Source organism: Natrix helvetica, assembly GCF_964273705.1.
Source record: "Natrix helvetica genome assembly, chromosome: 4".
In the NCBI taxonomy this organism is placed as follows: Eukaryota; Metazoa; Chordata; class Lepidosauria; order Squamata; family Natricidae; genus Natrix; species Natrix helvetica.
This window is the reverse complement of record NC_138550.1, coordinates 134,325,629-134,346,293: the sequence shown is the minus strand read 5'-3', so window position 1 is coordinate 134,346,293 and position 20,665 is coordinate 134,325,629. Positions and strand designations below refer to the sequence as shown.

General features: G+C 38.1%; 1 protein-coding gene across 1 annotated transcript in view; it reads left to right on the top strand.

The window, feature by feature from the left end:
• The window catches only part of EYA1 (EYA transcriptional coactivator and phosphatase 1), an 87,826-nt gene that overhangs the window by 8,340 nt on the left and 58,821 nt on the right, over positions 1-20,665 (top strand). The window contains exons 5-7 of the mRNA XM_081950555.1: positions 13,754-13,831; positions 18,456-18,525; positions 18,805-18,950. Coding sequence (XP_081806681.1) covers positions 13,754-13,831; positions 18,456-18,525; positions 18,805-18,950 — 294 coding nt within the window. The remainder of the gene's footprint in view (positions 1-13,753; positions 13,832-18,455; positions 18,526-18,804; positions 18,951-20,665) is intronic.

The window sequence follows — 20,665 nt, the reverse complement described above, 5'->3', positions numbered from 1 at the left end:
TGTTAAGAGGAGTTTCCTTTCCTTTTCTCTCTTACTTTACTTTGATTATTTTGACGAGGATTTGGAGGATACTAAGCTTTTTAAGACAGACAGATAATACTCATTTTTAAATAATAATGTTGGATTTGAACAAAGCATTTGTGGAAATGCAGTCCATATTTTGTTCTTACATGCTGCATATGAATTTTTAGTGTAAGGGGTTAGGGTTAAATAAATAGGGTTAAACCTATTTAGTTTACATGAAAAATAATAAAGGTAAAGTCTTCCTTGACACAAACCCAACTCTTGGTGATTATATCTTTCTAATTTTTTTATCCACACAATATTCAAATGGTTTTCCATTCCTTTCTTCCACAATATTTCTTCCAATTCTCTGCCTTTAGCCTTGCTTTCTTGGTGGTCTCCCATTCAAGTACTAGTTTGGTCCAACCATACTTAGCTTTCAAGAGTTAGCTAAAATGTTTGTGTTCTGCTATAGATAAAATAAGAAGAGTGATTGAATAATCAGGTTATTGCTAGTTAATGATAAGTAAATAATTTGTGTAATGTCTTAATATAAATGCAATAATGTTATAGTATATGGAAGAAAAATTTGAGTTTCTATAGGGATTTTTTTGCATGTTATAAAACTGATCTCAAAACAGTTATATTGCTGTTGAATGCATTTGAATTTTATACAATCCAAAGTGCTTTAAGTGATTTAACAGAAGAATATGAAACTGCTCTGTTTCAATGCTTTATTTCCTTTCAAATGTTCTGCAAGATATTATTTTCTGTTATCCTTTTTATACCACGGTATTGTGAGATAAGTGGAAGAAAAAAAATATTTTGTTATAGTCCAGTTTATTTCTGTAACATTTTTAGGAAACTGAAGCTACAATGTATAGTATGTACTGCCTTGGGAATAAACTCACAGGACTCAATCAGACTCACTTGTGCATAGGACTTTAGAGTAAATCATAGTATCTGAATGTCTTATGGCAACATTCAGACAATATTTTCTTCACCTGTGCATAAATATGTTTATTCAGAAGGAGGTCAAGATCACATTGATAGGACTTGACATAAATTGCTTGATTATTACTTATTTTTGAGCATTTTATGCATTTATATATATATATATGTAAGTTTTAATCTGAAGTAATTGAAACTCATTCATACTTTAATCACCGAGAATTTATTGTACATCAGAACTATTTTCCTTGAACTTATAGCAAGAAAAGATTTAAATAAACTTTGGTTTATTACTTGTATATTTTTTCCTTCTCATGTATTTTCCCAGATTAAAATGTACTATAGAAAACTAAAGCTTAATTAAAAGTTGGCAGAGATACTTAGATTCCTAACAAGAAATAAAATTTTTCAAGTGCAATTTTCTATATACAGTGTGAGAGTATGATTTGTATAAAAAACTTTAACTATTTAAATAGTTTGAGTTTCAGTGTAGCAGTTGATATGAAAAATATGACTGGCAGGTTATCCAGTACAGTGGGAATTATGCATCCTGCATTTTGAGTCTGAATTTATAATGTTAAAGCATTTGAGGATCACAGCAGACTCCACTTCCACTGTTATGAAAGGAGAAGCACACTAAAGATTTATTTCACTCTCTCTAGAGTGTATCAATTTTCTTCAAAGGCAAACTTGTTCCTAGTAAAGATTTAAAATGATTATAATATTGAAGTTAACTAGTTGACATTAGAGACTGATTTTGGATTACTGTAACAAAAATGATGGTTGAATATGCTATTGTATCAGTTGTAATATTTAGTGATTTAAATATTGCAATTGCACCATAGCATTGGTATTATTCTTTTTCTTATGCACCTGCTTACGTAGTATCATTCTTAGAAATACCATACACCATCTAACACTGGAAGTAGATATCTTGTACAGGGCAAATACAGTATCCCAGAAGTCCAGCATTATGGATTCTTTTCAGCAAAAAGTGCTGTTTACAGAAGAGCCAATTTCAAAAGTTGGATTTTGCTTTAGGGCAAATTAGCCGGAACAACTAGATGATTTCTCAGGGGTTGCCACAAAGAAGAGGGAGTCAAACTATTCTCCAAGGCACCTGAGGATAGAACAAGAAGCAATGGGTGGAAACTAATCAAGGAGAGAAGCAACTTAGAACTGAGGAGAAATTTCCTGACAGTTAGAACAATTAATCAGTGGAACAGCTTGCCTCCAGAAGTTGTGAATACCCCAACACTGGAAGTCTTTAAGAAGATGTTGGATAGCCATTTGTCTGAAACGGTATAGGGTTTCCTGCCTAGGCAGGGGGTTGGACTAGAAGGCCTCCAAGGTCCCTTCCAACTCTACTATTGTATTGTATTGTATTTGGGACTTCAGTCCAAAAATATGTAATGTGCATGCGTAGGTCTTTTTTATTTTCTTGTGGAGAAAAGATGTAATGAATGGTTACACAGAAACAGCCTTTTGATAAGAAATGTTAGTGGAGAAAAGTAGCAGTTTTAGAACAATAACATTCTGGTTTAAGCTTATTGGATAAGGTTATAAAGGGCAGATGGGCAGTTTCTGCAGATGAAAAAAACACGGGTTCACTCTAGTTTCCAAAACACTTGCAAAGTGAGACTTGTCTAGAAGGCCTGAAGTGCAATTTGAAGTGGAGCAAAGAATGTATTGCAGATATACAATACTATAGTATACAATAGTGATACTATTTTTTTCATTTTTCATCTTTCTTATATTGAATACTGAAGTATTCTGCTATTAAACATCAGCACTAATTGTTTAAAGTGTATGTTAACTTTAAGCTATTATGTTCCACTTTGAACCTGGGTGAAGAGTTTTATTATAAGCAAGAAATGCATCATGAATTCTTGACTAAAGGTACATGGGGCTGTACTTTGTTGCATATTTTAGAAATTTGAATATTGATATTAGTTTTATTGATGAAAGTAGGTTTTTGAAGTTAGCTTTTCTAAATATGGATATATTTATTATCTCTTCTTGTTTCCAATTGTTCGCTGCAGGACCATTTTCTGAAATTAAAATTACAATTACATATTTGGTCATACTATTCATATCAAAAATTAAATCACCTTGATAATATAATGGATAAATAAAAGTCTATGTACTTTATTACATTTTTACTCTGCTATAACAGTTTAAAAAAATAATTCATAAAAAATAAGTTGCAGCTGTGAATTACTTGCAGTTGAAGCACAGTATTAATGACAGTGTGGCAATACAACCCTCAACAAAACTTTTCAAAATTATATCCTTAAATAGAATACAAACAATACAGTATGCAATAAAGTTAAATATATTTTCTAATAATAAACCAAACCAAAATTGCTGAATGTGACTTTTTTTGAGAATTTGTTACACTTATATATTTATTTATTAATTCAGGAAAGAAAAAAATAATTTACAGGGTGTTAGATGTACTGGCAAGCTATAACCAGTAACTTCATGCCATTACAAAGAATAACATGTTTATTATATCTGAAACTTTTGATGGATCATGCATGAGAGGCTGTTGAGGGGAGGAAAAGAGAGGCAAATGAAAAAGTAAGAAATGAAAATAATTATTTATAGATGATGATAAGCAAAATTATAATTATGTGTGAAACAGATATTACTAAGATATATGAGTTTGAATATACATTTTAAACATAAACAATGTTGACTGATGAAACCAGTATGCAGGTTTTACTGAGTATTTTGAATTTGAGTCCAAATCTCAAGGCTTAGTATCCATTTGGAGTCTTTCTGGTTTGTAACATATTGCTATTGCTTGCTGGTGGTACATATTCTCTGGGAGTTCAGTACTGTACATAGAAATAATCCTTTATTTTATCCTAATTATGATAGTCCTATGAAGAAGATTGGGTTGAAAGTGAGATTGAGTGACCTCAAATCAGCCAATGAGTTTCAATGACTAGGATGACCTGTGTCTCAGTCCTCCTAGTCCAACACCTTAACCACCATGTTACACTGTTTAATATATTTTATGTATTTGTACTGTCCTACTCCATTCCATTGTCTATGTTTTGCCAACATTGGAATATTACTCTTGGATGTATCATTCAAATAGTATGTACAGCAATAGTACATACAATAGTATGTATAGTATGTACATTTTTCGGAGGAGGAGCTTCCAATGATGATGGCAGGCGTCTCCTGAGCTCCAAGAACACCATGGAGCTCCCGCCCGATTAAGGGTTGCTGCCGGCCCCCGTATCATCCGAGGGGGCCGAGAGTTCGATAGCCCCACCACCCAGGCATGTTTCGGGCTTGTTTTGGCCCGCCAGGGTGGTCGGTGAAGACCGGAGGGAGGAGAGGACTGGAGGGCTGCAAACGGCTGCAAACGGCCACCAGCAGAAAAAAGCAATGGCTGCGCCGGCGGGAAACGCTGAGAAACACCAAGAATAGAAGAGAAACACCGAAAAACCCTAAAAGAGCCGGAAAAGAGCCGGAAAAGCTGAAGGAGAGTGAGAAGAAGGGGGACAAGAAGGGGGTGAGAGGCCCCGGAGGCATTGGAGGCATTGGAGGCACCGGAGAGATCCCTGAAACATCAAAGGACCCGAGGGAGAGAAACAGGAAACATTTGATAGGTGAGAAGGACTGGGAGGCAGCCGGAGGCTGCTGGAAGAGACAAGGGGAGATGACTGCGACGATGGTTGAATGGAGGAAGTTGCAGCCAGGGACCCCTTGGGATATTTTGTCATCTTGTCATTCCTGGCTACTTGCTTCTGGCTACTCCCATTCCCCCCCCCTCCCAGGCCCCTGCTGGCTCGAGCGGACTAACATTGGGAGCCTAGCAGCTGGGCCAAGAATGCCCCCCCATCCATCGGGGGGGGCACATACACCATGAAACAGATGAATGGAACTATCACCTATCCTGTGCCTACATTTTCCATTTACCACCTTTGCCTTTCCCCCCACCATCTGGGATATTCAATCATGGCTTGCTCTCCCCCCCCCCTTTCTCTCCAAGTTCTAAGTACCACCTGGACGTTGAAAAACCCTCCGCCCTCCATTGAGACTCTAGCCCACTGGTTTTTAACTATTAACTTTTATATCATCTGCACCCCTACCCTATCGGGATGGTCAACAACCTACCAATTTACTCGAGGACAGACCTGCTTTGCCTGCGGGAGGCCCCTCTCTCGCAGGTATGGCCCTTGGCTCTCTCAAGGGCCAACCTTGATGACGGGTTCGTGAACCCCGAGAGGTGGAAGAAGAGGAAGCTGAGGGGCTTTTTAGTAAAATGTTTTATACTGTTTTTAGGGGGTTCTGGGAAGGGGAGGGGGGATAACCAGGCCAGGAGGGAAGCCAGTGCCACACGAACAGGTGAGTCCAGGAGGGAAGTGAGCGGAGTGGGGGGGGAGAGGGAACAAACTATTCCAGTAGAGGGTTGTTTTATTACAACGGTCGCGGGGAGGGGGGGATGCGAGGACAAGAGAAGATCACAAGGTCGGTTGGGAGACCGTGGCTGCTGGCTACGCCCGGTCGTTTGTACCAACCCCCGCAACCTAGGTGGTCGGGATCTACAGAGACAGGGCCTGCGGCTGATGCTTTGCAATGCAAGGTCCGTGACTAACAAGGCCCCCCTCATTAATGAGCTGATCTCTGAGGGGGAGCTGGACCTTGCAGGAATAACAGAGACCTGGTTGGGTCACGAGGGTGGTTTGCCCCTCGTGGAAATGTGCCCACCAGGTTTCCATGCATTTCATCAGCCCCGGGCCCTGGGTAAGGGTGGAGGGGTGGCGGTGGTTATACGGGATGGTCTAGAGCCGAGGGAGTTCACTGTTTCTCAGATACCCGGGTGTGAGTCACTTGGTGTGAAATGGGGCCCAGGGAGGCAGTGGGGTCTGCTGATTGTATACTTGGCTCCTCGCTATACGTCAGCAGCCCTGCCCGAGCTCCTCGAGCTGATCTCGGAGACGGCGGTGGAGATCCCCAAACTTTTGGTTATGGGGGATTTCAACCTGCCGTCGACGGGAGCAGCATCCGAGGTGGCTCGGGAGTTCATGGCTTCCATGACAGCCATGGGCCTGACCCAACTAATTCAGGGCCCCACACATGAAGGTGGCCACACACTGGACCTTGTTTTTGTATCTGAGCAGTGGACGAGTGATCTGGGAATAGGGGACTTAGACATTACTCCCCTGTCATGGTCAGATCACTCTTGTCTCCGGCTAGACTTCCCTGGCGCCACCCCCCACCGCGAGGAGGCGGAACCAGTTTGTCCAAGCTGGTACCGCCCCAAGCATCTGATGGAACCTGATAGGTTCCAGTCGGAGCTTGGGCCGCTACCTGTAGCCCTGACCCGCGCTCGGTCGGAGGACCTAGTGGCCGCCTGGAATAGGGCGACGGCTGGGGCCTTGGACCGGGTTGCGCCTTTGCGACCTCTCCTACGGCAGCGACCCACCCGGGCTCCCTGTGTCCCTCCTGGCTGGTACTGACATCCTGGGAGGTGACACGAGGCTGGCTTCTGGGCCTGGTGAATGCCTCGTTGGGTGAGGGATCCTTACCTACCGTCTTGAAAGAGGCGGTGGTGAGGCCCTTACTCAAGAGGCCTTCACTCGACCAAATGGAGCTAGCTAATTATCGTCCAGTCTCCAACCTCCCTTTTTTGGCGAAGGTTGTTGAGAATGTGGTGGCACAGCAGTTTCCGCGTCACCTCGATGAATCCGATTATCTAGACCCACGCCAGTCCGGCTTCCGACCTGGGCACAGCACTGAGACAGCCTTGGTCGCGTTGGTTGATGATCTCTGGAGGGCCAGAGATAGAGGTTGTTCCTCTATCCTGGTCCTATTAGATCTCTCAGCGGCTTTTGATACCATCGACCATGGTATCCTTCTGCGCCAGCTGGAGGGGATGGGAGTCGGAGGCACCGTGTTACGGTGGTTCGACTCTTACCTCTCCGGCCGGATGCAATATGTGTTGACAGGGGGGCAGAGATCGACCCCGAGGCCACTCTCTTGTGGGGTGCCGCAGGGGTCGGTTCTCTCGCCCCTTCTGTTCAATGCATACGTGAAGCCGCTGGGCAAGATCATCCGTGGTTTTGGGGTTGAATACCATCTGTACGCTGATGATACGCAGCTGTACATTTCAACCCCAAACCACCCCAACGAGGCTGTTGCAGTGATGTCCCGGTGTCTGGAAGCCGTCAGGGTCTGGATGGGGGACAACAGACTCAAACTCAACCCCTCCAAGACCGAGTGGCTGTGGCTTCCGGCACCTCGGTTCAGCCAGCTGACTCCATCGCTGGCCATAGGGGACGAGCTACTGCCCCCTGTGGAACGGGCGCGCAATTTGGGCATCCTCCTTGATGCCCGGCTGTCAATGGATGACCATGTGGCAGCCGTGGCAAGGGGGGCATTCCACCAGGTTCGCCTGGTGCGCCAATTGCGCCCCCTACTGGACCGAGATGCCCTACGCACAGTCACTCATGCGCTGGTGACGTCTCGCCTAGATTACTGTAATGCTCTCTACATGGGGCTTCCCTTGGGACGCGCCCGGAGACTGCAGCTAGTCCAGAACGCGGCCGCGTGGGTTATCATGGGGATGTCTAGATACTCCCACGTAACACCGCTCCTGCGCGAGCTGCACTGGCTACCTGTGGTTTTTCGGGTGCGTTTCAAGGTCCTGATTACTATCTTTAAAGCGCTCCATGGCTCAGGACCTAGTTACTTGCGGGATCGCATCCTCCCACATACATCCCTGCGGCCAATCCGCTCTCACAGAGAGGGCCTTCTCCAGGTGCCGTCCACTAGGCAATGCCAGCGGGCGGCGCTGAGGAGTAGAGCCTTCTCTGTGATGGGCCCAACCCTCTAGAATGACCTCCCCCCCGACATTAGAACCACCTCGGACTTCCGCTCCTTCCGTCAAAAATTGAAGACTCACCTGTTCCGACTAGCTGGCCTGGCATGATTATAAATGTTACATCTATGAACTCCTGGTAGTATATTCTCATCTGGTTATTTTAAGGGTAATGTTTTAGTTTTAATTGTTTTTAGGGCTTTTAGCTTCATATTTATTTATTCTTCTGTACAGGACTCTTCATTTTAACCTCCTCCACACACATACATACATACATATATTTATAACCCTATTTATATTTGTATTTTATCTGTGATTTATTGTGGACTGTACACCGCCCCGAGTCCCTTTTTGGGAGAGGGGGCGGTTTAGAAATGTGAATAAATAATAAATAATAATAATAATAACAGCTCTGTGAAAATGCTACATAGCCTTTGCCCTGCACAAATCAAGTAATGTTAAAATGATGTGTCTCTGGTCCTCTTCAAGAACCTAACTGCAGAAATAAAATAAAATTCTATCGTTTAAGGTATGTTTAATAAGCTAGAACAGTGATGGTTAATCTTTAGGGAGGAAGGGAGGAAGGAAGGAAGGAAGGAAGGAAGGAAGGAAGGAAGGAAGGAAGGGAGGGACAGAGATTGGGATGGAATATAAATAAATAGATTCACTTGCATATCTAATATGATTCAGTGACAGTTGTCTGCTAGGATTCACAGGTTTTGACAAGGAAAAACATTGCCTATTTACAATAGGTATTGCCCACTACAGACCTGTGTCTTCTGGAATTTAAAGCCATTTGCTTTATATCTTCTCCCTAATTTAAAACTATAAGATAAAATTATAAGATACTGATACTAGAGCATTGTTTTTACCTTTGAAATTATTGAAATCTTATTCAATAATTCACAGCATTTCAATGCTTTACGTATGTAGCAGATAACTATCTTGAGATATTCCATGTCAGATATGTTACTTTTTAAAATGATGAAGGACCTTTTGCCTTTAATAAAAGTAATAAATGTCTATGATACCATATTCTTTTGCTTTTACCATTAATAAAAATGATACTTAGGGAGGATTATGATAGCATTGAAAAAATTCTGATTAAGTTTTAGACTTTGTGTAACTGTCTAATGGCAAAAGCAAGAACTGCATTTCTCCCTGGCTCTCTAACTTCAAAGCGGACTGAATTTTTCAGTTTCACTAAGCTTCAACTTATTCCATCAATGTTTACGAATATTCACACATTTTGTTTTCTATATATTAAAATATAACAATATTCTAAATTTAACAAATTAAGTGGATTAAAGAAATATTTGCTCTTATCTGTTAGATTAAGTGATGAATAATTCATTCTGAAACAGGAAAAAAATTACTAGTGCCACCAAAACAAAATAAATGTGATATTCACACAGTGAAATGGACATCATTACAATCTATATATTTCAATCTGGACACATTCAATACTTTTTATGAAGAGTCATCTGGTGGGGTTAGACATGGTACTCCATATACATTGTGGTGGATTGATCTTGAATTTAAAAATATAATTTACTTATTTTGATGACCTTCACATATTATATTAATAGACAAGGCATACAATCAGATACCATGCCACCACAACCTATTTTTAATACTATTTTTGTGTGTGTACATACACACATATAGTTACAGAAAAATTAAAGGGTTAATTTCCTCTTCCCTCATGCTGTAGTCCAAATCTTGATTAAATTGTTTTGATTTCTGTAATTATAAAATACTGTTTCTGTTCAAATATAGTTGATGCTAACCCTTACGATTATCTAATACTGGCCATGGAAGCCTCTATTCCAGAACTTTCGGTTAACTCTTCTATCTTCCGTCTGGCTAGCACTGCTGTATTCATAGAATTTTAGAGTTTATTAGTTTTAAATGTGCTTTGTAGTACTTTTAAAAATAATTAATTGGATTAACTATTATGGAATTTGCCCTTACATAGAATTTATCTTCATGTTAGAGCTGATCAAAAGATTAAATTATGGGATATACAGCTTTCTATCATTCAAGCAGTGCATTTAATGCATATGTAAATCCTCAATCAAGAATTAAAAGCAAAAAAGAAAGAGACAGACAGACAGAAAGAGATCTCATCCCCATGCCCTATAGTGCTGTCCTCTGGGAATTGTAATAGTACCTTGGAAGAATCGCTTCACTGCTGCTATTTTTAATATCTTCTTGTCTGTATGTAAAATAGTTGATACTGGAAAGATGTTTTTGTTCATTCTTCCTATTGTTAGTACTGTAGTTAATGTTTTAAATAGATAGGGAAAGAGACTAAAGCAAAGGTTTACGAAAACTGTTCAAAATCCAAACCTGAAAGGAATGTGGGGACCATACTATATATATCTTTCAGGGAATTTTTATTTTGTGTGTGTGTGTGTGTGTGTGTGTGTGTGTGTATACATACATACATACATACATACATACATACATACATACACATACATATACATATACATATACCTTTCTATTTCTGGCTCAAATTACTAATCGTAGATGTTTTTTAGATATGAATTTGACAAATTATATGTAAGAACTTCATTTCTTTTTAAAGTTATAAGAAAGGGAAAACAAACAAAAATGTAGCACATGCATCAGAAAACACTTCTGTTGGCATTATATGCGCTATTTTGCAGTACTGATTTGTGAACTTCCTGATAACTAAATGATTTTTATTAATTCAAATCTAAAATAGCTAATTTTAACTGCCTAGTTCTTCATTATTTTATGTGTCTCTATAAGTCTATTTGTTAATATTGGGACAAAGAAGGAAAAAATACAGGCGAAGGAAGGAAGGAAGGAAGGAAGGAAGGAAGGAAGGAAGGAAGGAAGGAAGGAAGGATCTCAATTTTGTCATTACATTGCATTACATTACATTACATTACATATTGGCACTCAAAAGAAGGTAGCTGTACATTTTATAAGTGTGTATAATTCGAAAACAAATTCTATATATTTTACTACATTTACAGAATTCTGTATATAAATGAAATAAATGTAACAGATGTGCCTTGGATACAATTTTCTATTTTCATAAAATAACTTGCATAACTTTTTAGGTGGCTACATATAGAACTCACCCACACACCTGCTTTAAAGACATCTGGTTGCTATCTTGGTGCTTAACTATGTGTTACATCATTGTGCAGCATGTGCCCAATCTTCATGACTTCCATTTTTATGCATCTCTTGTATATGATAGTCTAGATTTAGATTAAGCCACACATATATCTTAAAAACAAGCAGAAACTATGCCTGACAGTTTGTTCTGGGGAAAGGAGCATTTTATTTTGTATTAAAGTATCCTATACTGGAGGAAATTGTGTGTATTTGCTCTGACCCTAGTCTGATTTAGATCCTGTTTGCTTAAGAAAACTGTTGAATATATAATTAGCATACAGCATAGCTTGATCTTTATCAAATGTTTGTTTGTGTGTGTGTTTGTAAGTGTCTGGTCTAGTAACTGTTGGAACGAGATCAGGATAAAAGGGATAAAATTAAGATAAAGCATATATCATATTTAAGATCATGTTAGATTTGGAAAGGGGAATAATTGGCAATATAGGGAAAATATAGTCAAAGCTAGGCAAAATTCCTGCAGTGATTGAATAAGGTTTCCATTTGCTCAAATAGTGGAGTTTTTTAAATGTGGTACAAGTGGTTTTTGTACACATTTGCTGCATTCCAAAGCATATTTTTCTTTAAAGAATGCATGTTGAAACAACTTACAATATATTTCTGTTTTAACTCTTGAGACTGCTTTGAGTGTATGTCATTTTGCTGCCAAACTCTATAGAAAATTCTTCCAAGCTCTTACTCCTGTATCATATACTTTTAATTGCAGCAAAACAATTTTTCTCTGTTTCTTAATGTTTGTGTATGCCAAACAATCTATGAAAGCAATAATGTATACATGTATATTGTGTTTGTTTAATTGAATTTGATTTTTTCCCCATTTGCCTTCATGATGTTTGGTGGTTAAGGCTTTCCTTAATAGTAGGAAACGTTGACTATAGAAAAGCCCAGCTTCATATTTTACAAAGTAAAGTTTCCTTCACTTTCTTTGCTCAGTTTGGCATTTGTAGAAATAAAGTAACTACTGTGTCTTCTATATTATGTACTATCAAAAACAGTGCAAATTGTTTAATATTTTATAGGCACTTGAAGCCTATAAAAGAACTTTTATCATATCATGCAATGTGATGGAGGAAAACTCTTCTAAATAAGTTAAATTCTTATGGTAATTGGCTTCATTTGTCAGTTCCCATAAGGATTTGGGTCCTTGACAGTCAATAAAGCTATAAAAATGATTACTCAGGATTGAATAAAACATTTTCTAACCAGCCAGTAGAAATAGGATATTTCATTCTATATACTTTAGTAACTCAAAAAGGAGAGAAATATAACTATAGTTAACATTACTTAGGTACAGAGAAAGTAACTACAGCTTTTCTCTTTAAAAAAGGCATCTTTATAAATTCTTACTATCATACTGATTTATTATATTCCACATTGATAACACATCCTGTGTTAACTATCCAATTGGCTTTTTTGAATATTTTATTTATATATGCAACAACTTTTAATGTAAGATAATGACAACATCTATGTTTTAATGTATTTTAGTTTTAATAACTAAATAAATGAGCTTGTCTTGCCACGCTACTCTACAATTAGCAGAACTTTAAAACAGGAATAAAGAATGGAATAGAAAAGTTTGGAAGTGTGACCTCCTTTTGACACTGGGCCATGGAGAATTTCTAGACCGTATTTAATTGCCATTATTGCCTTCATCATGGTTCATCTAAACAAGGAATGTAGGGTGCTGGAGCTACAGTGAAGTCAAGGATTGGCTAGGTTGCTCATGAACATTATGGAACTGAGCCCAACAGTCTGACAAATATATGTACTTCTGCATGCAGAATATACACACGTGTACCAGGTCCTCCCCATGCTTTTTCCATTTGGAACACTTTATTGTCCCAGAAAGGAACAGATTGAGGGTAAAAGAAGAATGGGATGACAGAGAATGAGGTGGCTGGTTGGAGTCACCGAAGCAGTAGGCCTGAGCTTAAATGGACTCCAGAGGATGGTAGAGGACAGGAAGGCCTGGAGGAACTTTGTCCATGAGGTCACGATGGATCAGACACGACTTCACAATTAACAATAACAGCAACATTTTCCCAGTAGATATGGAAAGTGATGGGTACTGCCTACGATGCTGAGGGAAGCCCAGATGCCTCCAGACTTTTCCGCCAGTTCTTTATAAAATTATACCATATGAAAAAAAATAGAACAGAACAGTTGGAAGGGACTTTGGAGGTCTTCTAATCTTCCAAGGTCCCTTCTTTAACTTATGCTTTCACTTCATAGAATAGAGAAAGTTCTTGTCTGAAATCCTTAAAAGCACCTGTTGATCAGTGTAGATAATATTGAATAGACAAATAGTATGAAATTGCTTGTATTCATCAAGGGGAGCATATAAGAAGATGCCTGCAGCATATAAAGAATTAAAGTAGTCTGGTTTTTAATTACAATGTAATGTATCTTCGATATGGTAAAAACATGGCAAAGAGATTAGAAGGATGAAAAATAAAATTAAACAACTGGATGGATTTATTAATATTGTTCAGATTTGAAAAAAATCTTTTATTTAATCACTTTTGATATTTCCTTAGAAAAATAATATATCATTTAACTGGTTATTAATGAATTATTTACTCATTTTTAACTTAAGCACTTCTGAAGTTGTATTCTATAAATGCACTTGTTGAGATTTGTGATGTGTTGCATTTTTATATATGATCCCACTGGATGCTTATAGTATATATGTGTTTTGCATGTATGCATGAGTTTGTGCACAAATAATAGGGTATATAGAGCACATGTTATTTGTGGTTTCTTTTTTCTTTTTAGTTAAAACAGAACCAATGAGCAGCAGTGAAATTGCTACTACAACAACAGAAGGGTCTTTAGAGAATTTCTCAGGATCAGGTAACAAATAAAATATTTTCACCATATCTAAATGTCTGTGTCATAAATTTAAAAAATGGTTTTAATACTTAACAACTTGTCTCCATAGCAGAAGATTATATAGAAATAGCAATAGCACTTAAACTTATATACCACTCCATAGTGCCTTACAGCATTTCTGAGCAGTTTTAACATATTGCTCCCAACAATCTGGGTCTTCATTTTACCAACCTCGAAGGATAGAAATCTAAGTCAATTAGGATCGAACTTCAGACTGTGGGCAGAGTTAGTCTGCAATACTGCATTCTAGCGTGTGTGTGTGTGTGTGTGTGTGTGTAATATATTTCTTTCTTGGGATATGTAGTAATTGGCAAGGAATACAGTTTGGAGGTTGCAAATATTCCATGGCATGACTGCTATAAAAACAGATGTATTACTGCGTAACTTTAGGAAAAGAATCAAAACCAAATCTGCCAGTTTTGTAATAGTTTTTAATCATACTGATGCACTAACCATTGCTATTGAAAAAGATTAACACAGAACCGGAAATAGAATTGCAGAATAGAATTAGAAGTAAGGAAAGTACGAGAAAAGCACGTAGGACATCTTTTGTGTATAATATGAAAAGAATCTCACACCCTTTCTCGTAATATTTTTAGAGCAAATAACATTTGGATTTGTTTTTACATAATGAAATATACAGTATAGCTAAACTCTATCTAATTCTAGAAAATTTAATAAGTTTCACCAACATGGACAGTCCTAAACATTTACTATACAAATTTATAGAAGATAAATATATTAATGACCATTATTTTTAATATAGATTAGGTCTAGTATGAAAAGGGTTATGTTTTTTTAACGTTAGTTGCTGTTAAGATAAGATGGTATTATTTGTTTATCTCACTTAGGAATCTCTCATAAGCATTTATTTATCCATAGAATAGTAGGAGCAGAATACTGGAATAGAAAAAGTTTTCATTTGATCTAGCTTAACACTGAATCTTCCATGACAGAAATTATGAAGTAATCACCTGCCAGTCTAATTCATAATATGGAAATTGTTTTCCTGAACATTTTGATATTCATAGAATAAAGAATAAAATAGTTGAGCTCCAGATATTTCAGTGAATAATTTCTTAATTTCATGAATAATAACCAAGCAACTTGTATAGTCTGCTGCCTCTGCATATTTTGGGAGGACTTATTACCTAGTTTCCCCGAAAATATGACATATCCTGAAAACTAAGGCCATGCCACATTTTTCAGGTTGACAAAAATATACCCCCCCAAAAAAATATTTCCCCTAGACAACCCCCACCCCTGGCCAGGCAGAGTGCCGCTCACCAAGCTAGCGGTATCCCGAAGGCGCCAAGCTGCAGGAACCGGAGGGCAAAGGCACTTGTGTTGCTTGGTGCCTTTGGGATACCGCTAGGTCAGTGAGCGGCGTTGTGCCCAGCTGGAGAGGGGGTGTTCTCGGCGGCTGTTCTGCTCCCCAATTGTGCCTCTCCCAGCCTCACAATGCCCTGGCAGAGGTCCACTGCATTCCTTGCTTTTTCATCCAGGGAAGCCCCTTGTAAAAACATCTCACCAGTTGAACTCATGAGGGTTTTTTTTTTACAAGGGGCGTCTCTGGATGAAAGAAGGAATTCAGCAGAGCTGTCAGTAGCGCTAGGACACGCATCTCACTTCCCACAGCTACCCCTCGCCTTTTAAAGAGACGGCGGGGAAGGGAAGCAGGCAGGCAGCCGTTACCAATAGGAGTGGGGTGGAAGGTGTTGGGCCTTGAGGCATGCCTCTTACCTTTCCGGCTCCATCGCGTTCCTCGCTATTGTGTCCAGGGAATACCCTGGGTTAAAAAAAAACCTTTCTCTCGAGTTCGAGAAGTTTGATTGAAATCGTGAGAAGGGTGTTTTTTTTATCAGCAGCTTCCCTGGACACAATAGTGAGGAATGTGATGGAGCCAGAAAGGTAAGAAGTGCGCCTTGCAGCACAACACCTCCCACCCCACCCCCAATGATAACGGCTGACTGCCTTCTTACCTTGCTCGCCATCCCTTTAAAAGGTGAGGCATAGCGGCAGGAAGCAAGATGTGTGTCCTAGCGCTACTAGAGACTGACAGCTCCGCTGCTTTCCTTGCCCCTTCGTCCAGGGATGCCCCTTGTAAAAAAAAAACATGAGTTCAACTAATGAGGTTTTTTTTTACAAGGAGCTTTCCTGGAGGAAAGGGCAAGGAATACAGCAAAGCTGTCAGCCTCTGGTAGCAGTAGGACACGCACCTCACATTCTCCCCCCCAACCTGCCACCTCTCACTAAAGGGACAGCATGGAAGGGAACAAGGCAGGCTGCCTTTACCATTGGGGTGGGACATTTTGAGCAGCGAGTCACACCTCTTACCTTTCTGGCTCCATTGCGGTCCTCGCCATTGTGTCCAGGGAAGTCCCTAGTAAAAAAAAAACCTTCTCGCGAGTTCAAGAAATTTGATAGAACTCACGAGAAGGGTTTCTTTTTTACCAGCGGCTTCCCTGGACACACTAGCAAGGAACGCAGTGGGACTGGACTGGTAAGAGGCGCATCTTGCTTCTCCCCCCCCCCACCTGCCACCTCTTGCTAAACGGAAGGTGAGGAAGGAAACCAGGCAGGCTGCCTTTACCATTGGGGCGAGGTGGATGGTGTTGGGCCATGAGGCCCACCTCTTACCTTTCCAGGTCCATCGCGGTCCTCACCATTGTGTCCAGGGAAGCCTCTGGTAAAAAAAAAACCTTCTCGCGAGTTCAAGAAGTTTGATTGAACTTGTGAGAAGGGTTTTTTTTTTTACCAGCGGCTTCCCTGGACACAATGGTTTGGTTTGGTTTGGTTTATTTGGATTTATATGCCGCCCTTCTCCAAAGGGACTCAGGGCGGCGTACAACATTAAAAAACACACATCTCAAAAGTTAAAAAAGATTAAATCCTTTTCCAAAAAAGCAAACCGATTTTTTTTAAAAAACAATACATTTAAAATAAGTTAAAATTAAAATTAACAGGCCAGGCCGGCTTGCTGGAAAAGCCAACTTTTTAGGCCGCGTCGGAAGAACCGGAGGTCAGGGATTATGCGGAGCTCCGTGGGCAGCTCATTCCAGAAGGAAGGCGGGGAACGCGATGGAGCTGGAAAGGTAAAAGGTGCACCTCGCTTCTCGCCTGTCCCAGAAAATAATAAGCCCTCCCTGTATAATAAGCCCAAGGCCATATTTCATGGAGCAAAATGAAATAAGACCCTGTCTTATTTTGGGGAAAACATAGTAATCTTCGTTTGAAAATATATTGTTTACATCAATATTCTTACATTTTAAGATTCTGTTGATACTGAACTTTCTTTGAAGATAATATGTGTAGCTTCTTGATAGTCTGCATATCTTTCTGTATTTCAGTGGAAAATGTGTAGAGACTGGATTCATGTTTAATCTTTAGATCCTTACATGTCATTGAAAAGAAACATTGTCATCCTGGGAGGCTACTGTCAAATAGTGTGCAATAGAAATGAAAAACCTCAAATACTGTTTGCTAGGCTTCTAATTCATTAGTTCTTCGGTAGTAAACCAGCAAAGTATGAATAGAGATCCTGCTTGGGAATTTAATTCATCCATTTTCTTTCTATCTCAAAAGCTAGATAGAAGATGCAGGAAACTGAAATACTGCTATATTCATAACTGAATTTGCACTTTTAGAAACTTGTGTTACTTTGTTGCTGTCCAGTCCTCTATAAGAATTTCTGCACTGTGTGCGAATCTAAGTTTATATAAAAACCAGTGCTGCCAATTTGTGATTCAAAGAAAATTTGAGTATGTGCTATGAAGCTGGTGTCAGTAAATACATAGATGTATGTATTTCACCAGGATGATATGTCTCCAGCCAAACCCTTCAGGTTTTCCAGAGGTGCGCTGTTTGCTGGTATAATCAATTGCACCTATCCTGCTGCTGGTTGTCATCTTCTTCTCTATCCTTTCACAGCATTACAGACTTGCTAGGAGAACTGAGTCTCATATATTGTGCCTAAAATAAAGTAATTTGAACCTAGTCATTTGTGCTTTGAATGGGAACCCTGACTGATGAGTTCTATGATCCATCTGAAGAAGATTTAAACACAACAAACATGGCCCTTAGGTGAAAAATATTCCTCAGCTTTGGTTTATAGTAATGGATTACATATCTGCAGTGATATTAAAGAACATCTGAGTTTTATAAATTTGTTGAAGTCAAAATTTTAAAGATATCCTTTATTTACATGAATAAGTGTTTAATTTCAGTTTTCAGTGTGTGAGGGAGAAAGTGGAAGATAGATTGTTAGTTAAATATCATTAGCTTCTGATTGAAATATCACTCATATAAAATGTGGAATATTAAGGAGAGCGAAGTTGAAAGGAAAAAAAAGTAACTTCAACATTAATAGAGCCAAGGAAGTAAAAGTTATGAGTGATCCCTTAGGAGCAATTGAAAAAAATGTAATTTGTAATTAAGATACAGGGAGTTATCGTGCTAGTCTGACTTTAATAAATTATTACTTGACATTAGTTTAATAACTATGTTAAATTTCCTAATATTTAGGTTAGATGTGTTCCGTGTTTGTGCTTATACTTCCATGTGCTTTCTCTCCCCTTTCCCACAGCAATTGGGAGCAGTGGCTTCAGCCCAAGACAAACTCACACGTTTTCCCCACCTCAGATATATCCTTCCAAGTAAGATATCTTTACTGTAAAGAGAGAAAAGAAGAAAAGTTATACCCAGCTTTTTACCACTGTCATTGATTCCATCTGTTAAATTGTAATTAAAATCAGTTTCCTGTTGCAAAAGAATAAACTTCAAAATAATAAAATACATCTTTAGCTATAGAACTATATTAATGTACTTGCATATCACTAAAATGTTTAGATTGTGCCATGCACTTTTACCAATATGTCATGCTATTGTTTTAATGCAAATATTTTTTCTATTTTCTATCATTTTGCATGTAACAGCAGACCATACCCACATATTCTCCCTACCCCTTCTTCACAAACTATGGCTGCATATGGGCAGACACAGTTTACCACCGGAATGCAGCAAGCTTCTGCTTATTCAGCATACCCACAGCCTGGTCAACACTATGGAATCCCATCATATGGTGAGTGAAAGTGGAAAATGGCAACAGGTTTCCTTGTTACAGAGGGATAAGCAAAAATGTTATTTATGCAGCTAACAGAATTTTCAATTATTTTTAAGTGCAAAAAGAATTTGACATTAAATATATATATATAAAACTGTAAATATTTTACAGATTTTAAAAGATTTTAATTAGGCTTGAGTATTTGAAACCTGTACATTGAATCAAGTTATGGTGGTAAATTTAAGTAATCACTAGAGCTGTGTACATTGTTCAAAAGATGTGGTTTGGAAGAAACAGGTGCAGATACAGGCATTTTTTTATTCTTAAAGCAGCTGCATCTCTTTCTAGGAAGTTGATTCCAGTTCTTTTTGCATACATAGAGATAAGGATGCATATGACAGCCCAGTTGTGCAAACCTGTCAAAAGTTGCAACTGTTTTAACATTTCAAGAAGAGGGGTTTGTACATCTGAAAGGTTTATACAGCCCCAATTCTATTTGTTTAGTTGTAAATTTATAATTTGCTACAGCCAAGGCTGTGAGAATGGTGAACAAAAGCTACCTTCAATAGAAGAACATCAATAATATGCAATAATAGAAGTACAAAGTAATATGTATGTATGTATGTATGTATGTATGTATGTATGTATGTGTATATATATATATATATATATATATATATATATATATATATATATATATATATATATATATATATATATATATATATATATATATATATATATATATATATATATATATATATATATATATATATATATATATATATATATATATATATATATATATATCCTGGATCATTGCTACCTCTTTTCTAAATAGTTTACTGAAATTCAGATTTCTTTTTTTAAATGATAGAAAGGTTTTCATATTTTAAAATGTAATAATTGCAAAACAGATTTTTCCTAGTTAATCTTGAACTGCAAACGTTTTTTGCAACTGACCTCCAATAAGTGACAAAGGCTTTAACAGCTTTATTTAAGCATCATTATCATCTCAATTAATTGGAATTGATCTATGACCTAAATACATTGAAAGACAGCTGAGTCACGTAAAGTACCTTGGGTAATAAAAATTGCCAATGGTTCTACGGTAGATATCATATTACCTCTGGATAAAAGCAAATTGTATACAATTCAATAAATGAATAAAACTGGGTTTTTTTAATATATATTTTTGAATACAAAATAAGATGAGTATAAATTTATAGATAATTTTCTTATTTGGTCATTTGTTCAGTTTTGCAATATATAAATTTTATCTAAGAGTCTAGGTAAAAATGTTTAAAAAGATTAGATTCAAACATAAAATTAATTAAATTAACATAAAATAGCAAAATGCAATAAGCTCTTCTATCCCTAAAAGCATAAATTTTAGAAGCTAAAAGGCTCTAAAAGCAGAAAGGCCCTTTAAAATGTAAGAATTATCACAGAGTTAATAGTAACCACTCTTAAATCTTACATTACATATATATCAGCATTCTTAGTGTGGTGCATTCTTGAATGGACCCTTTTCCATTTTCCATTAAACAATATAGTGTTGTTAAATGGGGAAAGGTAGTAGATATGATTAAAGTGCGTAACATTCTGGTCTATGATGTTTCCACAGGTTTTTTTTTCTCATTATATCCTAGCTTCGACATTTTTAATGGAATTTTATTTTATTTGTATTAGGGTTCAATATGCATGTGTAGATCCTCATAATTCTCATTACT